This window comes from Myotis nattereri, assembly GCF_964212035.1.
Source record: "Myotis nattereri genome assembly, chromosome: 8".
NCBI classification, from domain to species: domain Eukaryota; kingdom Metazoa; phylum Chordata; class Mammalia; order Chiroptera; family Vespertilionidae; genus Myotis; species Myotis nattereri.
The window spans coordinates 5,211,115-5,232,444 of NC_138083.1; the positions used below are offsets into that span (position 1 = coordinate 5,211,115).

The 21,330-nt window shown below is 40.1% G+C and overlaps 1 protein-coding gene across 1 annotated transcript in view; it reads left to right on the top strand.

The window, feature by feature from the left end:
- SYCP2 (synaptonemal complex protein 2) overlaps positions 1–21,330 on the top strand; it is a gene marked incomplete at its 5' end in the record, with an annotated part of 101,186 nt that overhangs the window by 65,196 nt on the left and 14,660 nt on the right. Inside the window, 7 exons of the mRNA XM_081097502.1 lie at positions 1,576–1,646; positions 1,742–1,799; positions 3,086–3,141; positions 4,137–4,194; positions 4,674–4,842; positions 12,245–12,282; positions 13,000–13,170. Of these exons, the coding sequence (XP_080953628.1) occupies positions 1,576–1,646; positions 1,742–1,799; positions 3,086–3,141; positions 4,137–4,194; positions 4,674–4,842; positions 12,245–12,282; positions 13,000–13,170 (621 nt within the window). The remainder of the gene's footprint in view (positions 1–1,575; positions 1,647–1,741; positions 1,800–3,085; positions 3,142–4,136; positions 4,195–4,673; positions 4,843–12,244; positions 12,283–12,999; positions 13,171–21,330) is intronic.

The following is a 21,330-nucleotide window of genomic DNA, read 5'->3' on the forward strand; positions in this document are numbered from 1 at the left end:
GCAAACTGACCCTAACAGCAGAACGACTGGTAATGACTGGTCACTATGACACACACTGACCACCAGGGGGCAGACGCTCATGCAGGAGCTTCCCCCTAGTGGTCAGTGCACTCCCACAGGGGGAGCTCTGCTAAGCCACAAGCCAGGCTGACCGCTGCCAGTACAGCAGTGGTGGTGGGAGCCTCTCCCGCCTCCTCAGCAGCACTAAGGATGTCTGACTGCAGCTTAGGCCTGCTCCCCACTGGCAAGTGGACATCCCCCGAGGTCTGCTGGGCTGCCAGAGGGATGTCTGACTGCCAGCTTGGGCCCGATCCCCCAGGGAGCGGGCCTAAGCCAGCAAGTGGACATCCTCTAAGGGGTCCCAGACTGCAAGAGGGCATAGGCCGGGCTGAGGGACCCCCCCACCCCCCGAGTGCACAAATTTTTGTGCACCGGGCCTCTAGTAGTTAAATATTTTAATAAAACAATTTTATTTAAAAAAAATTGTACAGCAACGGTGGAAATTTATTAAAGAACAAGTACAGACTCCCACATAGGGAGGGGGAAGAGTCCCACTGACTTCCTGTTTCCATAGTTTATAAAGGCTGTAGTTCCTGTGTCCTAATATCCCCTCTGATTGGTCAATATTCCCTTTCAAATTGGTTGCTATAGTGACTCCTGAGGCCCCCCTTTTTCATTGTCCTCCTATTCCCTCTGGGCTTTGTTCCTTCTTTATTTTGTAAATATAGACCTTTTTTGGCTACTTCCAATTTTCTTGTCTTATGGAAATATACCTATTGCTGTTTCCTTGTCTTATGGAATTTTATTTAATAACTTTTCTGCCCTCACTATTTTTTGATCAGGTTGAATACATTTTGAACAGTAGTCTATAGGAATAATCTCACACATATTTTTCCCTAAGAGCCCTAGTAGATTGATAAAATTTTGAGCCTTACACTTGAGATTTTACATAAACCTTAGCCTGTCCCAAAGATTTTTCTATTGAAGAATTTAAAGCAAATGAGTATTTAAAAAGGTGCTTTGTGTGTATGTGTGATTCTCGAATCACTAAAATTCAGCTTGTGGAATACCAGAGAGGTCATTTTATCTAAGTTCAATAAGGTCTTATATTTTGTATTTGATTTTCAATACTTTCTATTATATTTTTAGTTAATCCTGAAGTCTTCAGTATTTTTAAAATATATTTTTATTGACTTTAGAGAAGAAGGAAGAGGGAGAGAGAGAGGAACATCAATGATGAGAATCATTGATTGGCTGCCTCTTGCACACCCTCTGCTGGGGATTAAGCCCACAACCCAGGCATATGCCTTGACTGGGAATCAAACCCTGACCTCCTGGTTCATAGGTCAATGCTCAATGACTGAGCCACGCCGGCTGGGCAGTTTTCAGTATTTTTAAGTATGGATATTTAATGCTTTTATTTAATTCACATTAAAGAAACTGTTACAAATGTAAAATTTATATTAGCGGAAAAACAACTAGAAAGTATATGAAAATTTAATTGCACATGTTCTTTATTTGCCAAGTATAATAATATACAAGTTTGAATAGTTTTATGTAAACTTTTGTATTTAGGAAAAGGGTCAGAAAAAATGTTATAGACAACTGAAGACTACTTTTGTTAATGTTACTTCTGAACATTCATTGTAAGTAATTTTTCATAAATTTTACAAATTGTTTTATATTTGAAGAAAACAAGTTTATTATATAATAGAGTTAATTTTTCTCTTCATTTTTACAGGAATGATGTTTACAATTTTAATTTGAGTGGAGCTGATGAGCCTATTATAAAACTTGGGGTAAGCTAGAAGTCTAGTTATTTTGTATTTATTCAGTATTTATTTTGTAACTATGATGCAGTTATTAGCGTGTATATTTTATTTCCATCCTCATATAGATGTTGTCCCAATTATGCCCCAATTAATTGATTATCTGTCTAGACTTAGTGGGACAAACGCAGGTGACCAGGAGTCAGCAATAACAGCCTATCCCCTGGTACTTCAATGTCTAGACAGCTGAGCCGAACTGGAACACATGAACACACAAGACAGAATTAGTATGCAGTCACAGAAGGTTTATTTACCTATTCCTAGTGGTCCTAGGCTCCAGCAAAGGCCACCTGGTGATGCACACCGAAAGATGGACGAGGAAGATAGAGACAGACAGGTGGCCACAATTGGTTCAGGCTCACACAGCAGGGCAGTCAATCAGGGGCTTGTCTCACAGAGTGACATGGAGTCCTCCTTTCATCAGGCAGGAGATGTTCACTGGAGAAAAATCTGTTGCTTGTATAGTCGGTGGTAAACAACTTGTGTCTTATTAGTGTGAGCCCGACGGTGTGCCTTGTGCTAGGAGCAGGGTGTTTATGCTTTAAGGGCTTTAGGGCATTCACATCAAGATAGTGGGGTGTTCACCACATTTGGAAGTTACAGAGTTATTGGGGTCTTCACACAGCAAACATTTCACATATTAATTATTTCACACATTAATTATTTCCACACATTAGAGGGGTTTCCTTATGACCATAACGTTATTATAACCTATGTGCTTTAAAATATTTTAAAATATATATTCTATTTATTTTTATTAAACTTATTGGAGTGACATTAGTTAACAACATGAATTTAAGTGTAAAACTTTGTAAGAAGACATATATATATATATATACTCCATTGTGTGCTCACTACCCAAAGTTCAGTCTCTTTCCAAACATTTTTAAACATTTTAAAATTTGTTTGGTATCTACCTAGCTATATTTAGTTTCCTTTCAAGTACTTCTCATTGAAATAGAGAAAAATGAGTAATTGGGACATGGAGGAACTCAGACTACTTCATCAAGAAAATCACTTTTCTTATAGATACAATAATTTAAAATATTTACAATTGGCTTGAAAATTTAAAAACAGTTACTCTTTATTTTATTTTTAGTATATTTTACAGTTCTAGCTTTCTAAACTTAATTTTGTTGTCACATCTTAAGACTATATGAAGTGATAGAAACTAGATTTTGTGTTTATTTCTTTTAGTTTTTGTTTACCTTATTTTGACACTAAGAAAAAAAAATTAATGCTTACTCACAATATAGATCCAGGAATTTCAAGCTACAGCTAGAGAAGCCTGTATGGATAATTCAATAAAATTGTAAGTGCTTTATTATAATTAGTTGAATCAGATTAAAATACACTTGTCTCAATTGTTCTTTTTCTTAAACATTTCCTTCCCGTTTATCTGAGAGTTTTTAATATATGAAATACTGTCATAATTACTCTCATTATTATCCTATTATTTCAGCATTTATAGTTGATCCTTGAACAACATGGGGGTTAGGAGCACCAGCCCCCTATGTAGTTAAAAATTTGAGTATAGCTTTTGACTCCCCAAAAACTTAATTACTAATACCCTACTGTTGACCCAGAAGCCTTGCTGATAACATAAACAGTTGGTAACACATACTGTGTATATTGTATGTGTTATATACAGTATTCTTACAGCAAAGTAAGCTAGAGAAAAGAAAATGTAAAAAAAATCATAAGGAAGAGAAAATACATTTGTAGTAGTTATTGAAAATAATCTGTGTATTAAGGAATCTGCGCAGTTCAAATCCTGTGTTTTTTAACAGTCAACTATATTTCTAAAGTTAATAATGCAGATTCTGTGCACTTTTTTATATTATTATTTTTATTGATTTCAGAGAAGAAGGGAGAGGGGGAGGGAGAGAGAGATAGAAACATCAATGATGAGAGAGAATCATTGATCAGCTGCCTCCTGCAACACCCCCTACTGGGGATCGAGCCCACAACCCTGGGCATGTGCCCTTGACCGGAATCAAACCCGGGACCCTTCAGTCCGCAGGCCAACACTCTATCCACTGAACCAAACCGGCTAGGGCCAGATTCTGTGCACTTTTAATATTAGTTGTACATCTTACATGATAAAACTGAAAGGACTTAGTAGTACTTTCATCTAATCTTGTAATTTTATAATTAAGTGAAGTCAGGAAACATCACTTGGCTAGAATTATATAAGTGAATTAGTAAAGACTAAGGCTGAAAATCCAGATCTAACTGTTCAATGCATGCTACCTTAAGAAAAAAGTACTTAAGATTAATTAAAATTAATGTATATTTTTGTTTAAGGGTTGGTTTAAGGAATCATGATGAACTCGAACCTTCTCTCAAAACCAAAGATAAAAGAGTGAGTTATAATATCCTCATATTAAAACCAGTATTTCTTTTAATAATTTTCCAATACCAAAGGTTGTCACAGAACTGGAAAACATAAACAATTAGATCTTTTTTTCCTCAGAGCTTATCCATGTTCCCAATTTGACTTTTCTTAATGGTCTCTGAGCTACTGTGATCATTGAGTAATAGATGTGACAACTTTAGTTCCTTTCTTTGATGGTAATAGGTTGTGTCTCTATGGAAGCAAGCTGATGTGATTCAGCTTTTAATTAACAACAGCACAGAAAAGAAAATACAAATCTCTGATCTGGATTTTCTCATGACTTCTTGGATAGGTCCTTAATGCCAGGTAGATTAGTTTGCTAAAAACATGAGAAGTTATTCTGTTTGTTGTTTTGTTTGTGGAATTTATTTTTGGTTTAACTTACTTTGGATGCCATATAAGACACATTTCTTCATCTATTATGAGTATTCTTTTTTTTTAAATAGGTAACAAGTCATAAAAATAAAAACCTCTTTAGTGATACTGACACAGAATACAGCTGTGATGACGGCAAGACTGACATTAGCTGGCTAAGAGAATCAAAATCAAAACCACAGCTAATAGGATATAGCAGAAATAAAAGTGTGAAGAAGAAAGAGAAAAGTGGGAAATCAAGTAAGAAATCACTTTTTAGAGAAATGTTCCAAATAATTTTACTATTTCAGCTATATAAAATGCTCTGTTGGTAGCTAAGTATATTTTTATATGTGGATAGTATTTTTTATTACACACCCTTATGAATAGAAAAAAGAGTGAAAGCAAATACACAAACCACTACAGTGGTTTTGCTTTTTGTTTTATTACTTTTGTAAGATGGTTATATTTAAATTGCTTTTTTTAAAATGGGATCTTTAGGGACATAAAGTATGATTTATCATGATCTTGGGTTCATGACATACTGTTACCATGTATCTGTTCTTGGCCTACTGTTATTCAGTTATTGGGTATTTATTGTGAATAATTAAGTACTAATGAACCCAGCACCCTAAATAAAATCAAAGCTTGGACAACATCCCCATTCCCTGCCATACCCAACACACATGAGTTTTCAGATGCAGCAAATATATATTGAAAGGAAAACAATTTTTTTGTAGAAATATTTTTCCCAAATTTTCACAGAGTGTTTTGCTAGCATATATATGGCTTCTGCTTTCTCTAGTAAATCTCCTGAAGTAGTTGGATAAGAATTTGAGGTATGTGTTTTGGGCTAGACATAATGACCATTTTCATTGTTTAACATCAATTTTAATGTTTACTAAAACACAAAGACTTAATATATTCCATTTTTAATAAAGACAACATAACTGAGCTGTTTAATTTATACTTATTTCAAGGGAATCAGCTTTTTAAATTTAAATCATTTTTTTCAATTACATTTGACATACAATATTATATTAGTTTCACATGTATATCCCAGTGATTGACGTTAATATAACTTATTAAGTGATCATCCTGATAAATTTAGTACCCACCTGACACCATACATAGTTATTAGAATATTATTGACTATATTCCCTATGCTATATTTTACAACCCCATCACTATTCTGTAACAACCAATTTGGACCTCTGAATCCCTTCATTTACTTACCAATTCCAACTCCCTTCCCATCTGGCAACCATCAAAATGTTCTCTGTATCTATCAGTCTGTTTGTGTCCTGTTTCTTCATTTATTTTGTTTTTAGATTCATTTGTTGATATATATGCATTTGTTGCCATATTATTGTTCATATTTTTTTATTTACTCTTCTTCTACTTCTTTAAAAATACACTTTAACATTTCACATAATATTGGTTTGAGGTAAATTCCTTTAGCTTTTTCTTGTCTGGGAAACTCTACATATGTCCTTCAATTCTAAATGATAGCTTTGCTGGATAGAGTAGTCTTAGTGGTAAGTCCTTGCTCTTCATCACTTTGAATATTTCTTGCCAATCCCTTCTTGCCTGCAAAGTTTTTGTTGAGAAATCAGCTGACAGTCTTATGGGAGCTTCTTTGTAGGAAACTAACTGCTTTTCTCTTGCTGCTCTTAAGATTTTTTGTCTTTAAACTTTTGCATTTTAATTATGATGTGTTTTGGTGTGGGCCTCTTTGGATTCATCTTATTTGGTACACTATGAGCTTCCTGTACTTGTATGAATATTTCCTTCACCAGGTAAGGGAAGTTTTTTGTCATTTTTTCAAATAGGTTTTCAACTTCTTGCTCACTCTCTTCTCCTTCCAGCACTACCATGATGCAAATATTGGTACCCTTGAAGTTGTCCCAGAGGCTCCTACATCTTTTTGTATTCTTTTTTTCTGGGAGTCAGCTTTTATTTTATTTCAGGATAAAAATAACCAGTAGCAACCTGTGAGGTGGGAAAAGAGGTAATGGCTTAAAAAGAAATAAAAATAGAGATATGGAAATGAACTTTGTCATGTGTTTAGATATGAGGCTGATTTTTGAAGACAGATGAGAGGCCAGTCATATGCACAAGGAAGAGAAGCAACAGGATTATCATAAAAAAGAGACAGAAGTATGAAGTAGCTTAGTGTGCTCAGAGGATGCAGTATTGTAGTAATTAGAATGTAGATCAAATTTGTGGGAAAATGTTCAAAGATGTGACTAGATCTAGTCATCGCTAGTGGACTTTGAAGCATTGGAGAAACATAAGATTCACATGTTCTCAGGGAACTTAGTCTAGTGGGAAGATGTACAAATAAAGACAAAGTGGAAGATTAGAGATCTTAGGAGACATGAAAGGTTAGAATATTGTAGTCAGTAATTACTTTTAAAGTTGAACTTCTGAGTGAATTGTTTTGTGCCCTTGACTGGAATCAAACCAGGGACCTTTTAGTCCACAGGCCAATGCTCTATCCATGAGCCAAACCATCTAGGGCAACATTAACACTCTTGTGCTGGAAGCCGGTCCATCCTTGCTGCTTGACACAGTCGCTGCAGGGAAGAAACATCTGCACAGCATATGTTTCAGGGGACCTGGCATATATGGCATACTGTTCTTAATATGTTTGCTCACCTTCTTGGCGCTATGTCTTTTAACCAAGGTCGCCTCTCCAAGAAAGATTGTTTCCCCAGGTAGGGGTTTTTCCCTGAAGTTATGGAGGGAATAAAACCCCTTAACTAAATGCCAGGCAGGTAGTTAATCACTTTAACTACAAACAATCACCCTTAAGCTACATAATCTTTACTCCCTGGAATGGAGATAAGAAACGCCCTAACCTTTGCAATAGAAATTGACAGGATTAAAATCAACTGGTATAAATACAGATGTAACAAGACAAGAGCCAGAACTTGGCTGGAGTTCCTGGCTAGAGATCCTGGCTAGGCTGCTGATCAACTGAACGCTGTCTCTGTGTCATTCCTTCTTCACCGACTCCATCCACACCTTTGGGGACCCCTGGACCTGTTGGGGTTGGACCCTAACACTCTTGATGGTCTCTTTATGTTTTAAAATTGTGTTAATCATTGATTTCACCAGCAACAAAAACATTCTCTCCTTTGTTGCCCAATAGATGCTTTTTGTCAGGGGTTATCAGGTTGAAAACTGAAGTTTTGGTCGACAACCGAGACATTTTTTCTGTAAAAAATTAGGTGGAGAACCACACTGTTCAAGATGGGAGACGTTTGAGAAAAGAGGTCTGACTGATTGTAGATTGTCAATATGTTGAATCTACTTACATGTATTCTTTTATGAGATCCTCCATATTCCCTCTGCTGAAGGACTGAATGATAAGTCAATATGTCTGAGCTGTCTTATTGCCAAGACTGGGAATCTTTCTTCCAGAACTTCATTGCTTGCTTTGCTTGGATAATCCCACTTCTTAGACTACAGAGAATATTCAGGAAATTGAAATTGTGCTTGAAAGGAAAAAGGGAATAGGGTCTAAAGCTACTCTCAAGAATGTGAATAAATCTCAGAAACAGAATGGGTGAAAAATAAAGCAAGTCATAGAATATTACATAAAATATGACTTTTATAAAGTTGATTGTATTGATTAGGGATACATATTTGCGAATTAAAACCTTTTTTGAGACAAATGAATGAGAAACACAGATTTCAGGATAGTGATTACCCTTTAGCAGAGGGAATGTAGAGGATCACATAAAAAAATACATTTAAGTAGATTCAACATATTGACAATCTACAGTCAAACCTCATTTCTTGAGCATCTCCCATCCCAAACAGTGTGGTTCTCCACCAAGTTCTTCACAGAAATAATGTCTCGGTTGTTGACAAAACTTCAGTTTTCAACCTGATATTCCTTTCATGCTGATACTTCAGCATGACAAAAAGCATCTCTCAGGCAACAAAGGAGGGAATGTTTTTGTTGCTGGTGAATACGATGATTAACACAATTTTAAAACAAAGAGACCATCAAGAGTGTTAATGTTGCTCTAGCTGGTTTGGCTTAGTGGGTAGAGCATTAGCCTGCAGACTAAAGGGTCCCTGGTTTGATTCCAGTCAAGTGCACATGCCCGGGTTGTGGGCTTGATCCCCAGTAGGAGGTGTGCAGAAGACAGCCAACCCACGGTTCTCTCATCATTGAAGTTTTTATCTCTCCATCTCCTGTCCTCTCTGAAGTCAATAAGAAATAAAGAACAAAGACCACAGATCAGCAATTAAAAAAGAGTATTAATGTTGATAAGGATGTGAAAGTGCTCATAAAACAACAATCATGGGCAATTGAATAGTTATAAAAACTGTTGTTGATTGGATAAAGGAAAAGCAGTTAGCCCGTGATAGCATTTTGGAGGCAGTGATATATTTAAAATTCATTTAAGGCTAGTAGAGGGTGGTTCGATAAAGTTAAGAAGTGTTTATAGATGACACAGTACATTACACATTGTATTATATATAAGAAATCTACATTAATAAAAGACAAACATGCAAATTGACTGTACCTTCGCTATGCCTTAAGCCAGTGGTTCCCAAACTTATTTGGCCTACCGCCCCCTTTCCAGAAAAAATATTACTCAGCGCCCCTGGAAATTAATTTTTTTAAAATTTTAATAGCAATTAAACAGAAAGATATATGTATTAATGTTTCTACCTTTTTAGTAAAATATAGTAAAGAAAGGTGTAAATTAGAAACATTGAAGTTTGAAATTATGAAACTATTTATTGAACTCAGAATAGAAAGGTAATACAAAAAAAGTTAAAACAAATGCACCTGTGGCCATCACCGCACCCCTGGATTGCTGCAGCACCCACCAGGGGGCGGTAGTGCCCACTTTGGGAATCACTGCCTTAAGCCATGCCCACCAGCCAATCAGAGTGACTATGTGCAAATTAACCCAACCAAGATGGCGGCCAGCAGCCACAGAGCTGGAGCAAGCAGGAGGGTTCGTTGCCCCAGTGATGAAGAAAGCCAAGCTTCCGGCCTGCCGCGGCCAGCTCTGAGCTCCACTCAAGGCAACAAAGTTTCTATTATAGAAGATAAATAAACCCCAGATACCTGCTTTCAGCCAGCCGTGGCCACGGAGCTGGAGCAAGCAGGAGGCTTGGGTTGCCCCTGGCAATGGAGGAAGCCAAGCTTCTGGCCCACCCTGGCCGGCTCTGAACTCCACTCAAGGCTACAAAGTTTCAATTATAGAAGGTAAATAAACTTCAGAATTAAAAAAGAAAGAAAAAACGAAGAGGCTGGGAGCTTCCGTCGCCGGGGGCGCTTGGCCAGCCTGAAAATGGCCCTCAGCCCCTTTCCCAGACTGGCCAGGCACCCCAGTGGACCCCCCACCCTAAAGGGGGTGTGGCCAGCTTGAAAACAGCCATCAGCCGCTCACCCAGGCTCGCCAAACCTCCATGGGGTGAGGGTCCCCACTGGGGGTGGGGGGACTTGACCAGCCTGCAAACAGCCATCAGCCCCTCACCCAGGCTGGCCAGGCATCCCAGTGGGGACCCCCACCCCGAAGGGGGTGTGAGCACCTGCAAACAGCCATCAGCCCCTCACCCAGGCTGGCCAGGCACCCCAGTAGGGACCCCCACCCTGAAGGGGGTGTGACCAGCCTGCAAATACCCATTAGCCCCTCACCCAGGCTGGCCAGGCACCCCAGCAGGACCCCCACCCTGATCCAGGACAGCCTTCAGGGCAAACCAGCCAGCCCCCACCCATGCACCAGGCCTCTGTCCTATATAATAAAAGGGTAATATGCAAATTGATCCTAACAGCAGAATGACTGGGAATGACTGGTCACTATGACACACACTGACCACCAGGGGGCAGATGCTCAATGCAGGCGCTGTCCCTTGGTTGTCAGTGCGCTCCCACATGGGGAGCTCTGCTCAGCCACAAGCCAGGATGATGGCTGCTAGCACAGTGGTGGTGGTGGGAGCCTCTCCCTCCACCTCAGCAGCACTAAGGATGTCCGACTGCAGCTTAGGTCTGCTCCCTGCTGGTAAGTGGACATCCCCCAAGGGCTGCCGGGCTGCTAGAGGGATGTCTGACTGCCAGCTTGGGCCTGATCCCCCAGGGAGCAAGCCTAAGCCAGCAGGTGGATATCCTCCAACGGGTCCCAGACTGCAAGAGGGCATAGGCCAGGCTGAGGGACCCCCCCAAGTGCACAAATTTTTGTGCACCAGGCCTCTAGTCTATATATATAAAAGCCTAAGCAACTGGAATGACCGGTTGCTATGACGCACACTGACCACCAGGGGCAGGTGCTCAATGCAGGAGCAGACTCCTGGTGCTCAGTGGGCTCCCACAGCCAACCACCCCCAACCGGACAACCTCCTGGGGTCCCTCCCCACCAGCCAGCAGGCCCTGATCACCCGATCAGGGCCGGCCCCTGGGGTTGGAAAGGAGGATTGGGGATGGGTAGCGGCAGACATGGCCCCTTTCCCAGGGGGCTGAGGGCCGGCTCCCTCCTCAGGGCCGGCAGCCAACCTCCCATGCCTCATCCCTCCTTCTGGCCAGCAGGCCCCGATCAGCATGCCACCCTCCCACCGTGGTGGTGGCGCAGCGGTGAGGAAAGGGGGAGGGGAGTACTACACAGTGGCGGAGTGCCAATGATGATGGCAGTGGCCATGGCCGGCGTCTGTTCCTTCCATGCCCCGCCCAGCAACTGTTGCTCCCTCTCCAGCAGTGCCCTGATCGGCCTGGCCCCAATTGGACCTGATCACTGGCCAGGCCTATGGACCCCACCCATGCATGAATTTTGTGCACTGGGCCTCTAGTGTTAAATAAAATGGAATCATTTGGGGGTCTGGAACAGATTAATTCAAGTTACCTTATTTCTAATGGGAAAAAATGATTCAGTGTTTGAACAAATGATTCAGTGCTTCTCGAATAGCCTTCTGGAACGCATTAAGTTTGAGAACCGAGGTTCCACTGTAGTTCCTAAACTGAATAGTAGCATCATGGTTGTTAACTTTATAACTTACGTTACATATTCTCTTGTATGTTTAAAAAGTTTTATAATATAAAGGAGAAGGGAAATGGGTAAGTCACATGATATCAAATACTATACAGTTAAAGTTTTCAAAGTCAATTTGGCCTCAAATCATCTTTAAATTTAAAGTTGGAATGAGTTTAAAAATGTATTCCTATTTTCTATGATTTCAACTTATATACAGAAATATTCTAATAAGATTTATTTACTTATTTATTCATTTATTTATTTATTCATTTATTAAATTGATTGGGGTGACATTGGTCAACATGAATGAGATTTCAGGTGTGGGTTTCTATCTTACAAGATCTGTATATTGCACCATGTGTCCACCACCCAAAGTCAAATCTTCTGTAACTTTATATTACAACCCCTTTCTCCTCCCACCCCCTTACCTCTGGCAACCACCATGCTGCTGTTTGTGTTCATGAGTTTCAGTCTTACATCCCACATATGAGTGAAATCATATGGTTCTTAGCTTTTTCTAACAGAATTATTCAACCTCACTGGCAATTAGGGAAATGCAAATCAAAACTACAATGAGATACCTTATACCTGTTCAAGTGGCCAATAAGTTTTAATGCCAGTTTTTAACCATTTGAAAATGTTAACCTTATTTTCTTGAATTGCAGGACCATCTTTGGAAAGGGAACAACCAAGATCTAAAATGGTAAAACTTGGAAGTTTGTGTTCACACATCCCTTTAAAATCATTTTTCTCTTTGTCATGAAAAAAAAATTCATGTGTCATCACATAATTTTATCCTTATCAGTCACTTGTTTCTCATAATTGTGTCAGTCTTTGCACCCTTACTCCTACCTTCTGCCTTTTTAAACATGTTAGCCTGTTGTACGTCTATTTTATTCTGTGGTGAAAGGTATTTTTGACATCTCTTTTTTTCTCTCTCTTTTTTACTTAAGTTAGGTAATATAAATCAGGCTTTCAAACCTTTAATTACAGGGATAAAAAGGCAATAGAGAAGATATTTGGAATGGAAATGTAAAATCCAGTCTTTTTAAAATATATAACTGGAAGTTTATGCTTTTTAATCTTTAGCCCCTTTGTCTTTCCTTCCCCCCTCCCGCTTTGGCAACCTTCAGTTTGCTCTGTATCTGAGTTGGTTTCTGTTTTGTTTTTGAGATTCTACATGTAATTGAAATCATACAGTATTTGTTTTTCTCTGAATTACTTTAATTAACATGATATTCTCTAGGTTTTTTTTATCACTAAGTAATACTCTGGTATATTCTAGTCTTTTTTGTAAAATCCTGTCTTTTTAAAAATACTAATCCGAAATCTTTTATTTCTAGAAATATATTATAGCAAATAACTTGTGCTTCTTGTAACTCAAATATTGATATAATATTCAGGAATTTTTCTCCCCCAGACACCCAAGAAGAATATCACCAAAAAGGTGGATGAAACCATTCCAGATGGGAGAACCAGACTTCCACGAAGAGCAGCAAACACAAAAATAAATTATAAAGATCTCTCAAATTCAGAATCAGAATGTGAACAAGAAGTTTCACACTCATTGAAAGAAAAATTGCTAGTAAAGGTAAATAGAAACAATTTAGATTAATAATTTCTAAAAGCCTTTTAAAATATTAAATATAGGATTTTTTTAAATGTCAAATGTATCTGTTCACTTCTTTTTAAGATTTAATCCTCTATATGAGAAAACTTATATAATTCTAAAAATTGATCCTTAGGCAATATAATGTTTGTAATAAGTTGTCATTAGTGTTACAAAACAGATGTTTGACTCTAGTAGAATTGTAACTTTAAGAATTTGTACTTCTCCTTGAATTAGAGAAATACTTGATCTTTCCAAAAAGCTTCAAGAAAGTACAGACTGATAGGAAACTATAGATCTTTCTCTTGATTGAAAGTAAAACTACTGGATCTGAGGTTCTTCTCATACATTATTTTCTCTCTGTCCATCCCTGACTTCTTCCTTAGATCTCATAATGTCACAGCCATTCCTACTCACTTGTGCTTGAAAGCTTTTAAATGAAGTTTTAAAAAATGGTGTTTAGCCCTGGCCGGTTTGGCTCAGTGGATAGAGCGTTGGCTTGAGGACTAAAGAGTCCCGGGTTCGATTCCAGTCAAGGGGACATGCCTGGGTTGTGGGCTCAGTCCCCAATAGGGGGCATTCAGGAGACAGCCAATCAATTACTCTCTCTCATCATTGATGTTTCTGTCTCTCCCTCTCCCTTCCTCTCTGAAATCAATAAAAATATATATTTTTTAAAGTGTTGTTTATAATGTGCCAGGTACTATTTTAAGTGCAGAAAGTCCTCAACTTACAATTGTTCAACTTATAATTTTTTACTTTACACTGGTGTGAAACTAGTAGAAACCATTCTTCAGGTTTTGAAGTTTTATCTTTGCCCAGACTAGCAATTTGTGGCCAGGGGCAGCAAGCCACAGCTCCCAGGCAGGCACACCATTGCCAGGGTCAGCAAACAACACTGTAGTGCACTGTGTTGCCAGGGTTTTTTTGGATAATGTGTTCTGAGCACAGTTAAGTAGATGAGACTAATGAAGTTCAGTAGTTAGATGTAGTAAGTACATTTTTTACAACCATATTTTCAACTTGTAGTGGGCTTATAGGGACATACCCCACTGTAAATTGAGGAACATCTATATGTACTTTGTAAATTTGACTTCTTAAAATCCCATAAGTACTATAGGTGACTAGTACTATTATTATTTTTAATATGTATTTTTTATTGTTGATAGTATTAGAGATGTCTCCCCTTCCCCCCGCCTTCCTCCCAGCCCCTACCCATCCCCCAGGTCTTCACTACCCTATGCCCATGTCCATGGGCTATGCATATAACTATATAAGTTCTTTGGTTTATCTCTTCTCATCCCCCCAACCCCACATCAAGGTATGTCAGTCTGTTCCATGTCTCCATGCCTCAGGTCCTATTTTGTTGATCAGTTCATTTTGTTCATTAGATTCCACAAATAAGTGAGATCATGTGATACTTGTCTTTCTCTGACTGGCTTATTACAGTTAGCATAATATTCTCCAGGTTCATCCATGCTGTCCCAAAGGGTAAGAGATCCCTCCTTTTTTACAGCTGCATAGTATTCCATTGTGTAAATTTCCCACAGCTTTTTATCCACTCATCTACTGATGGGGACTTGGGCTGTTTCCAGACCTTAGCTAGTGTAATAATGCTGCTATAAATATAGGGATACATATATTCTTTCTGGTTGGTGTTTCAGGATTTTTAAGATATATTCCCAGAAGTGGGATCTCTGGGTCAAATGGAAGTTCCATTTTTAATTTTTTTGAGGAAACTCCATACTGTTTTCCATAGTGGCTGCACCAGTCTGCATTCCCACCAGCAGTGAACTAGTGTTCCCTTTACTAGTACTGTTATTGACATCTCATTTTACAAATGAGAAAATTGAGGCACAGAGAGATGAAAGAACTTGCCCAAATCAGCACAGCTAGGAAGTGGTAAACAAATGGTTTGAACCTAAAGAGTTTGGCACTATAGGTATGTGTCTCTGGCCATTACACTGTTCTGATTTTAAATCGTTAAACCTCCATATCCCTTTGTTTGTAACCTTATCTCTTACCTGGAAGACATTAAGGTAATGTCTTAGTTTAGTTTACTATACATGTAGTCAGGTCAGTCTTCCCAGGCCACCTTCTCATCTTCTCCATCTTCAAAGGAAAACTTTGAGTATCTATCTCCATGTAGTCAGACATTCAAAGCATCAAAATACCTTCCCAAGCTTATTTCCTCTCCTCCCTAGTGTACCCCCAGGGCTGTGACAGTCAGAATACCTGCAGTTTCCAAATGAGACCTGTACTTGTCTACTCTGTGTGCCAGCAGGCCTCCATTCTCTCAATGCTCCTTCTCTCCCCACCCTCCTTTCCAGACTCCTGAACCCTGGAACCCAGGAACTCTCTCTGCTTTCACTAAACGGAGTATAATCTCCTGAACTTTATTTTATTGTTATCTCTTGTGGTATTTATTATCCTATATAATAAAAGCCTAGGTGGTGTCACCATCACAAGATGGCCACCACAAGATGGCCTCCCTCATGTCATCACAAGATGGCAACCACAAGGTGGCCAGCAGAGGAGGGCAGTAGGGGGCCATCGGGCCGGCAAGGGAGGGCAATTGGGAGTGATCAGGCCGGCAGGGGAGCAGTTAGGCGTCAGTCAGGCGAGCAATTAGGTGTCAATCAGGCCAGCAGGGGAGCAGTTAAGGGGTGATCAGGCTGGCAGGCAGAAGCAGTTAGGGGCATGCAGGCAGGCAGGCAGGCAGGTGAGTGGTTAGGATCCAATAGTCCTGGATTGTGAGAGGGATGTCTGACTGCCGGTTTAGGTCCGATCCCACAGGGATAGTAAATCGGCAGTCAGACGTCCCCCAAGGGGTCCCAGGTTGCAGAGTGTGCAGGCTGGGCTGAGGGACACCCCTACCTTCCATGCACAAATTTCGTGCACCGGGCCTCTAGTCCTATATAATGAAGAGCTAATATGCAAATGGTCCTCATGCCCTCATGCCATCACACTGTAACTGCTCAGACACTCAACACTGGGGAGAGAGGAATGGGGACCAGCCAGGCTGCAGCCCGGGAGAGGGACAAGCCGCCTGCCCCATGGTCCTGGGCACCAGTGGCTGTAGCTGTGGCCCAGGAGAGGGACAAGCACCCACACCACGGTCCTGGGCACCTGCAGCTGTGGCCTGGGTGAAGCCGCCAACCCATGGTCCTCTGCAGCTTTGGCTGGCCTGGGTGAAGCCATCCCAGGCCTGGGTGCCTGTGGCTGGCCAGAGGGAGGGAAGCCCGGGTCTCGGGTGTCCGCAACTGGCTGGAGGAGGGAATCCTGGGTCCTGGGTGTGGGGCAAGGCAGAGGCAATTAGGGGCAATCAGGCCAGCAGGGGAGCAGTTAGGGGTGATCAGGCCGGTAGGGGAGCAGTTAGGGGTGATCAGGAAGGCAGGCAGAGGTGGTTAGGGATGATGAGGCAGGCAGGCAGGCGAGCGGTTAGGAGCCAGTGGTCCCGGATTGCGAGAGGCAGTCAGACATCTCCCGAAGGGTCCCAGATTGGAGAGGGTGCAGGCTGGGCTGAGGGATGACCCCCACCCCCAACATGAATTTCGTGCACTGGGCCTCTAGTAGTGTATATATTATATTTCTGGTGAATTTCCCATATGTCTTTGGGGGTATTAGAGTCTTCCACTACTCATGTTGCAGCCCCTGCTATGCTCATATGTAGTAATATAAGACATTTCATAAATATTTCAATGTAATTTAAATTGTATTATAGTATAATTTGAAAGTTATTAATACATTTAGGAGGAGAATATCCATTCCAGAAGCAAAACCATGAAGCTGCCAAAGAAACAGCAGAATGCCTGCTCTGCGGAAACACAAAAGGATATATCAAAAGAATGGGCAAACTCATCTCTCCTAAAAAGTACTACTATAAGAGACAACAGCCTTGACTTATCTTCTGTGTCTTTACCTGGGAGTTCACCCTCTATAGAAGTAATGAGATGTCAGTATCTTCTTATTTCTTTAGTTGAATATTTAAAAACCTTATAACTAATTATATGAAAATATAATTTGAAGACTAATTTTGAGAGATGTATTAAGATTATAGGTAGTCAAAATTTTATTTTGAAACTAGTTAATGCTCAGAACTTGGTCTTTGCTAAGTATAAGTAGACTTGGGATCAATGTTACTATGACACTGAAGTTGTTCATATTTGCACTTTTTATACTTTCAGTTTCTTTAAAGGGTGTTTTAAGCGTTTCTAAATGTCTATAATTTCAGTTAAAATTAAAGACTTACATCAGTTAACATATACACTTCCTCTAAAGTGACTATTTTGTTCTTTTCTAGAATATTTTCATAATGCTTGGGAATGCTGTCAGATAAGCATATACTCACGAAGACAGATGCATATGCCCTGTCTGAAAACTGAGAATTTGTTTCTCAGTTTGTTCTGAAGACTGAGAAATTTGTTCTGAAAACTGAGAATTCACTTATATTGATTTATTTTAGCCATGAATTTCCTCATCCTATGTAATAAAAGGCTAATATGCAAATTGTCCCCTCAACCTGGAGTTCAACCAGGGGGCAGGGCCAGCCAGCCAACTGCCTGTGGCCCCTCCCCCTGGCCGGACCCCACGGGTGCACGAATTCATGCCCTGGGCCTCTAGTATATATATGAAGGATTTAAGCCAAATGATTTGCCAAGTCTTTCCAACCATAAAATTCTGTGACTTATATATAATAGTACTGATGTCAAATACTCTGGTTGCTCATTATAGTAGTGCAGCTTATACTATAGATAATTTTGTTTAGAAATATTTGGACTATTCTTATGGTTACAATTACATTTTAAATGGACCCATTTAATATTTTTCAAAGTCTTATATAATATTTTAAACATACTTTGGTCTTGATTTAGTGAAAGTTTACCCTTTTTAAATACAGCTAAGACTTGAGAATTTGATAAATTATATATTCTTTAGAACTTAAATTAATCATGCTGTTCTAAAACAGACATCATTAAAACCTGCCATCTCTCTTTTATTTGTGTCTTGTGAGGAAATATAGGCACAGAAAAAATAACAGGAAGGGATTTTACTCAGGATCATGACTGTATAACAAAATCCATATCATCTAATACAAAAACTTCCTCACCTGAATCCTTCAACAGTAAATATGGAGTGGAAAGACCAGTAAAGTCACTGAAAAACAGTGTGAAAAATTTACTCTGTGCAAGAGAAAGTTGTTCACCAATTCCACAATTATTCTCTTTGGTAAGATTATAGAATATTTTCCTTAATCAGATATATTTATAGTTAGTAAATCATTTTCCTCTAATCAAATACACATTGTTTATCTACTATAGCTTAAGCTTTTGTGTCTGGTCTGGGGGAGAAGAGGATCCTACCAATAAGTAAAATAGCCTCAATAAACCTAATAGACTGATTAGAGCTGCTGGACAGGAGGAAAGTGGTGGTATGAGAAGCACAGAGTGCTGGCAAGAGTGCTGTGATGGGAAGGCTTGTTTCCAAAGAGGCACACTTATTTGTCTATACATCAAAACTACAGAAATTATTTTCTAGATTTGAATAAGCTTAGTCCTGCAACACTGACACTTGTTTCAGATTCTACCGTAATTTGAAGTTTGTAACCTTTAGTTACTAAATCACAGGTTGACAAAGCAAATTGCCAAGAATTGCAGTTGAAAACAGTATGCTGGGGGAAAACCAAGATGTCAGTGTAGACAAATGCCTGTACTCGCTGCCTCCCACAACCACATCAAAATTACAACTAAAATACAGAACAACCATCATCCATAACTGCCAGAAAGCTGGCTGAATGGAAGTACTACAACTAGAGAAGTAAAGAAGAAAGCACATTGAGACTGGTAGGAAGTGCGGAGGCATGGAAGGGGCTGGACTGATACCCACATGTGCCACTTTTTTAATCGGGAGGGAAATTGCCTCTGCAGAGGCCACCCAGAGGAGCATGGGGTCCCAGCACCACACCAGATGCCCAGCCCAGAGTCCCAGAGCTTGGAAAAGAAGTCCCTACAGGCAGTAAGAACTATGGGCTATAAAAACCAGCGCAGATTGGAGCTGAGTGACACAGGCTGCTGGAGACCCAGCTGCTCCTCTTAAAAGGCCAGCACCACGAATTGAAATTACAAGCTCCCACTTCCTCTGAGCTCCAGTGCTGGGTGAGGCTCTGGGGGACTCAGACACATATGAGGAGAAACTGGACTGTCTGGCATCAGGGCAGGAACTCGGGCGTGGCTTTCTTCCAGACGGAGGTACTTGCAGCAGTCTTGTTCCTGTGCAGGGACCTCCCCAGTTGCAGGACTGACTGGCATCCATTTCTGTTTGCTCTGCTCTGGTCATTCCCTGAGACCTGCCCCACCCAATTTATAACCCCATCCAAGCTATGCACAGCAGCTTTTGCATATGAATCCCCTGTCCTTTATCAGGCTAAAAACCTATCAAACAAGCTGCAGCTGGGTTGGGGAGCCCCAAACCTATTAAAAGGCCCAAGACCCAGCACCAGCACCAGCCTGCTTTGCTTCACAGCTGGGCCTCCTCTGGGCACTTCCAAACCTAATACAAAAAGAAGGAATATGCAGATCTCTCTGTAGCTCTTGCTGGATGGTCCCAGGCAGTGGCTGACTTTGCACCTCTCTGGAGACCCAAGAGCCAGTGTACCCAGTGGTCAGTGTGAGACCATACCGGATTAAAACTCTACACATCCATAAGCAAAACACTTAAGGGGAAGACTCAGTGAACACCAAAGCCCCACTGAAGCAAGTCCTGCTTCATAAGGGTGTCTGCTGCACAGCAGCTCTCCCACTGTAGTCGTAGCTGGTGCCCACAGCCAACTGGCCAGAGGTCAATTCCTCCCAGTGACACCATCAGCAATCAAGACTCAACTACAACAAGATTGTGCACACAGCCCACAAAGGGGTGTACATAGAGTGTCCACCTCAGGTGATTGGGGAAGCTGGGCCACAAGGCCCTATAGGACACCTACTACACAAGGCCATTCTACCAACTCGAGGAGACTTAGCAGCTATCCAGTACATAGAAACAAACACAAGGAAGTAGCCAAAGTGTGGAGACGAAGAAACATGTCACAAATGAAAGAAATGGAAGAAAGAAAACTACTGGATATAGAGTTCAAAATCACAGTTATAAGGTTACTCAAGAATCTTGTAGAAACCTCCAAGGGACTTAGTGAGACTTTCAAAGATCTTCAACTAAAGGACTTGTATGCATGCGTATAAGCATAACCAATGGACATAAGACACTGGGGGATAGGGGAGGCTGGGAGACTGTCTAGGGCGGGGGGATAAAATGGACACATATGTAATACCCTTTGTAATACTTTAAGCAATAAAAAAATTAAAAAAAAAAAAAAAAAAAAAAGAAAGTAATAACAAAAAAAAAAAAAAAAAAAAAAAAAAAAAAAAAAAAAAAAAAAAAGATCTTAGTGAGAATGCCAAAAAAAAAAAAAAAATGGAAAAGAACCAGTCAGAAATTAAGCATACACTGACTGAACTAAAGCATAATATACAGGGATTCAACAGTAGACAAGAGGTCCCGAGAATCAAATCAATGAGTTGAAATATGAGGAGGCAAAAAACACCCAAACAACAGAAAAAAGAATCCAAAAATATAAAGATAGTGTAAGGAGCCTCTGGGACAACTTCAAGCATACCAACATCCAAATTATGGGGGTGCCAGAAGAAGAGAGAGAGCAAGATATTGAAAACCTATTTGAAGAAATAATGACAGAAAACTTCCCCTACCTGATGAAAGAAATAGACTTCAAAGTCCAGGACGCACAGAGAACTCCAAACAAGAGGAACCCAAAGAGGACCACACCAAGACACATCATAAGTAAAATGCTAAGGGCAAAAAACAAACAGAGAATCTTAAAAGGAGCAAGAGAAAAGCAGTTACCTACAAGGGAGTACCCATACAACTCTTCGCTGATTTCTCAACAGAAACTATGCAGGCCAGAAAGGAGTGGCAATAAATATTCAAAGTGATGAATAGCAAGAACTTACAACCAAGATTACTCTACCCAGCAAAGCTATCATTTAGAATTGAAAGTCAGATAAAGAGCTTCACAGACAAGAAAAAGCTGAAGGAGTTCATCACCACCAAACCAGTATTATATGAAATGCTGAA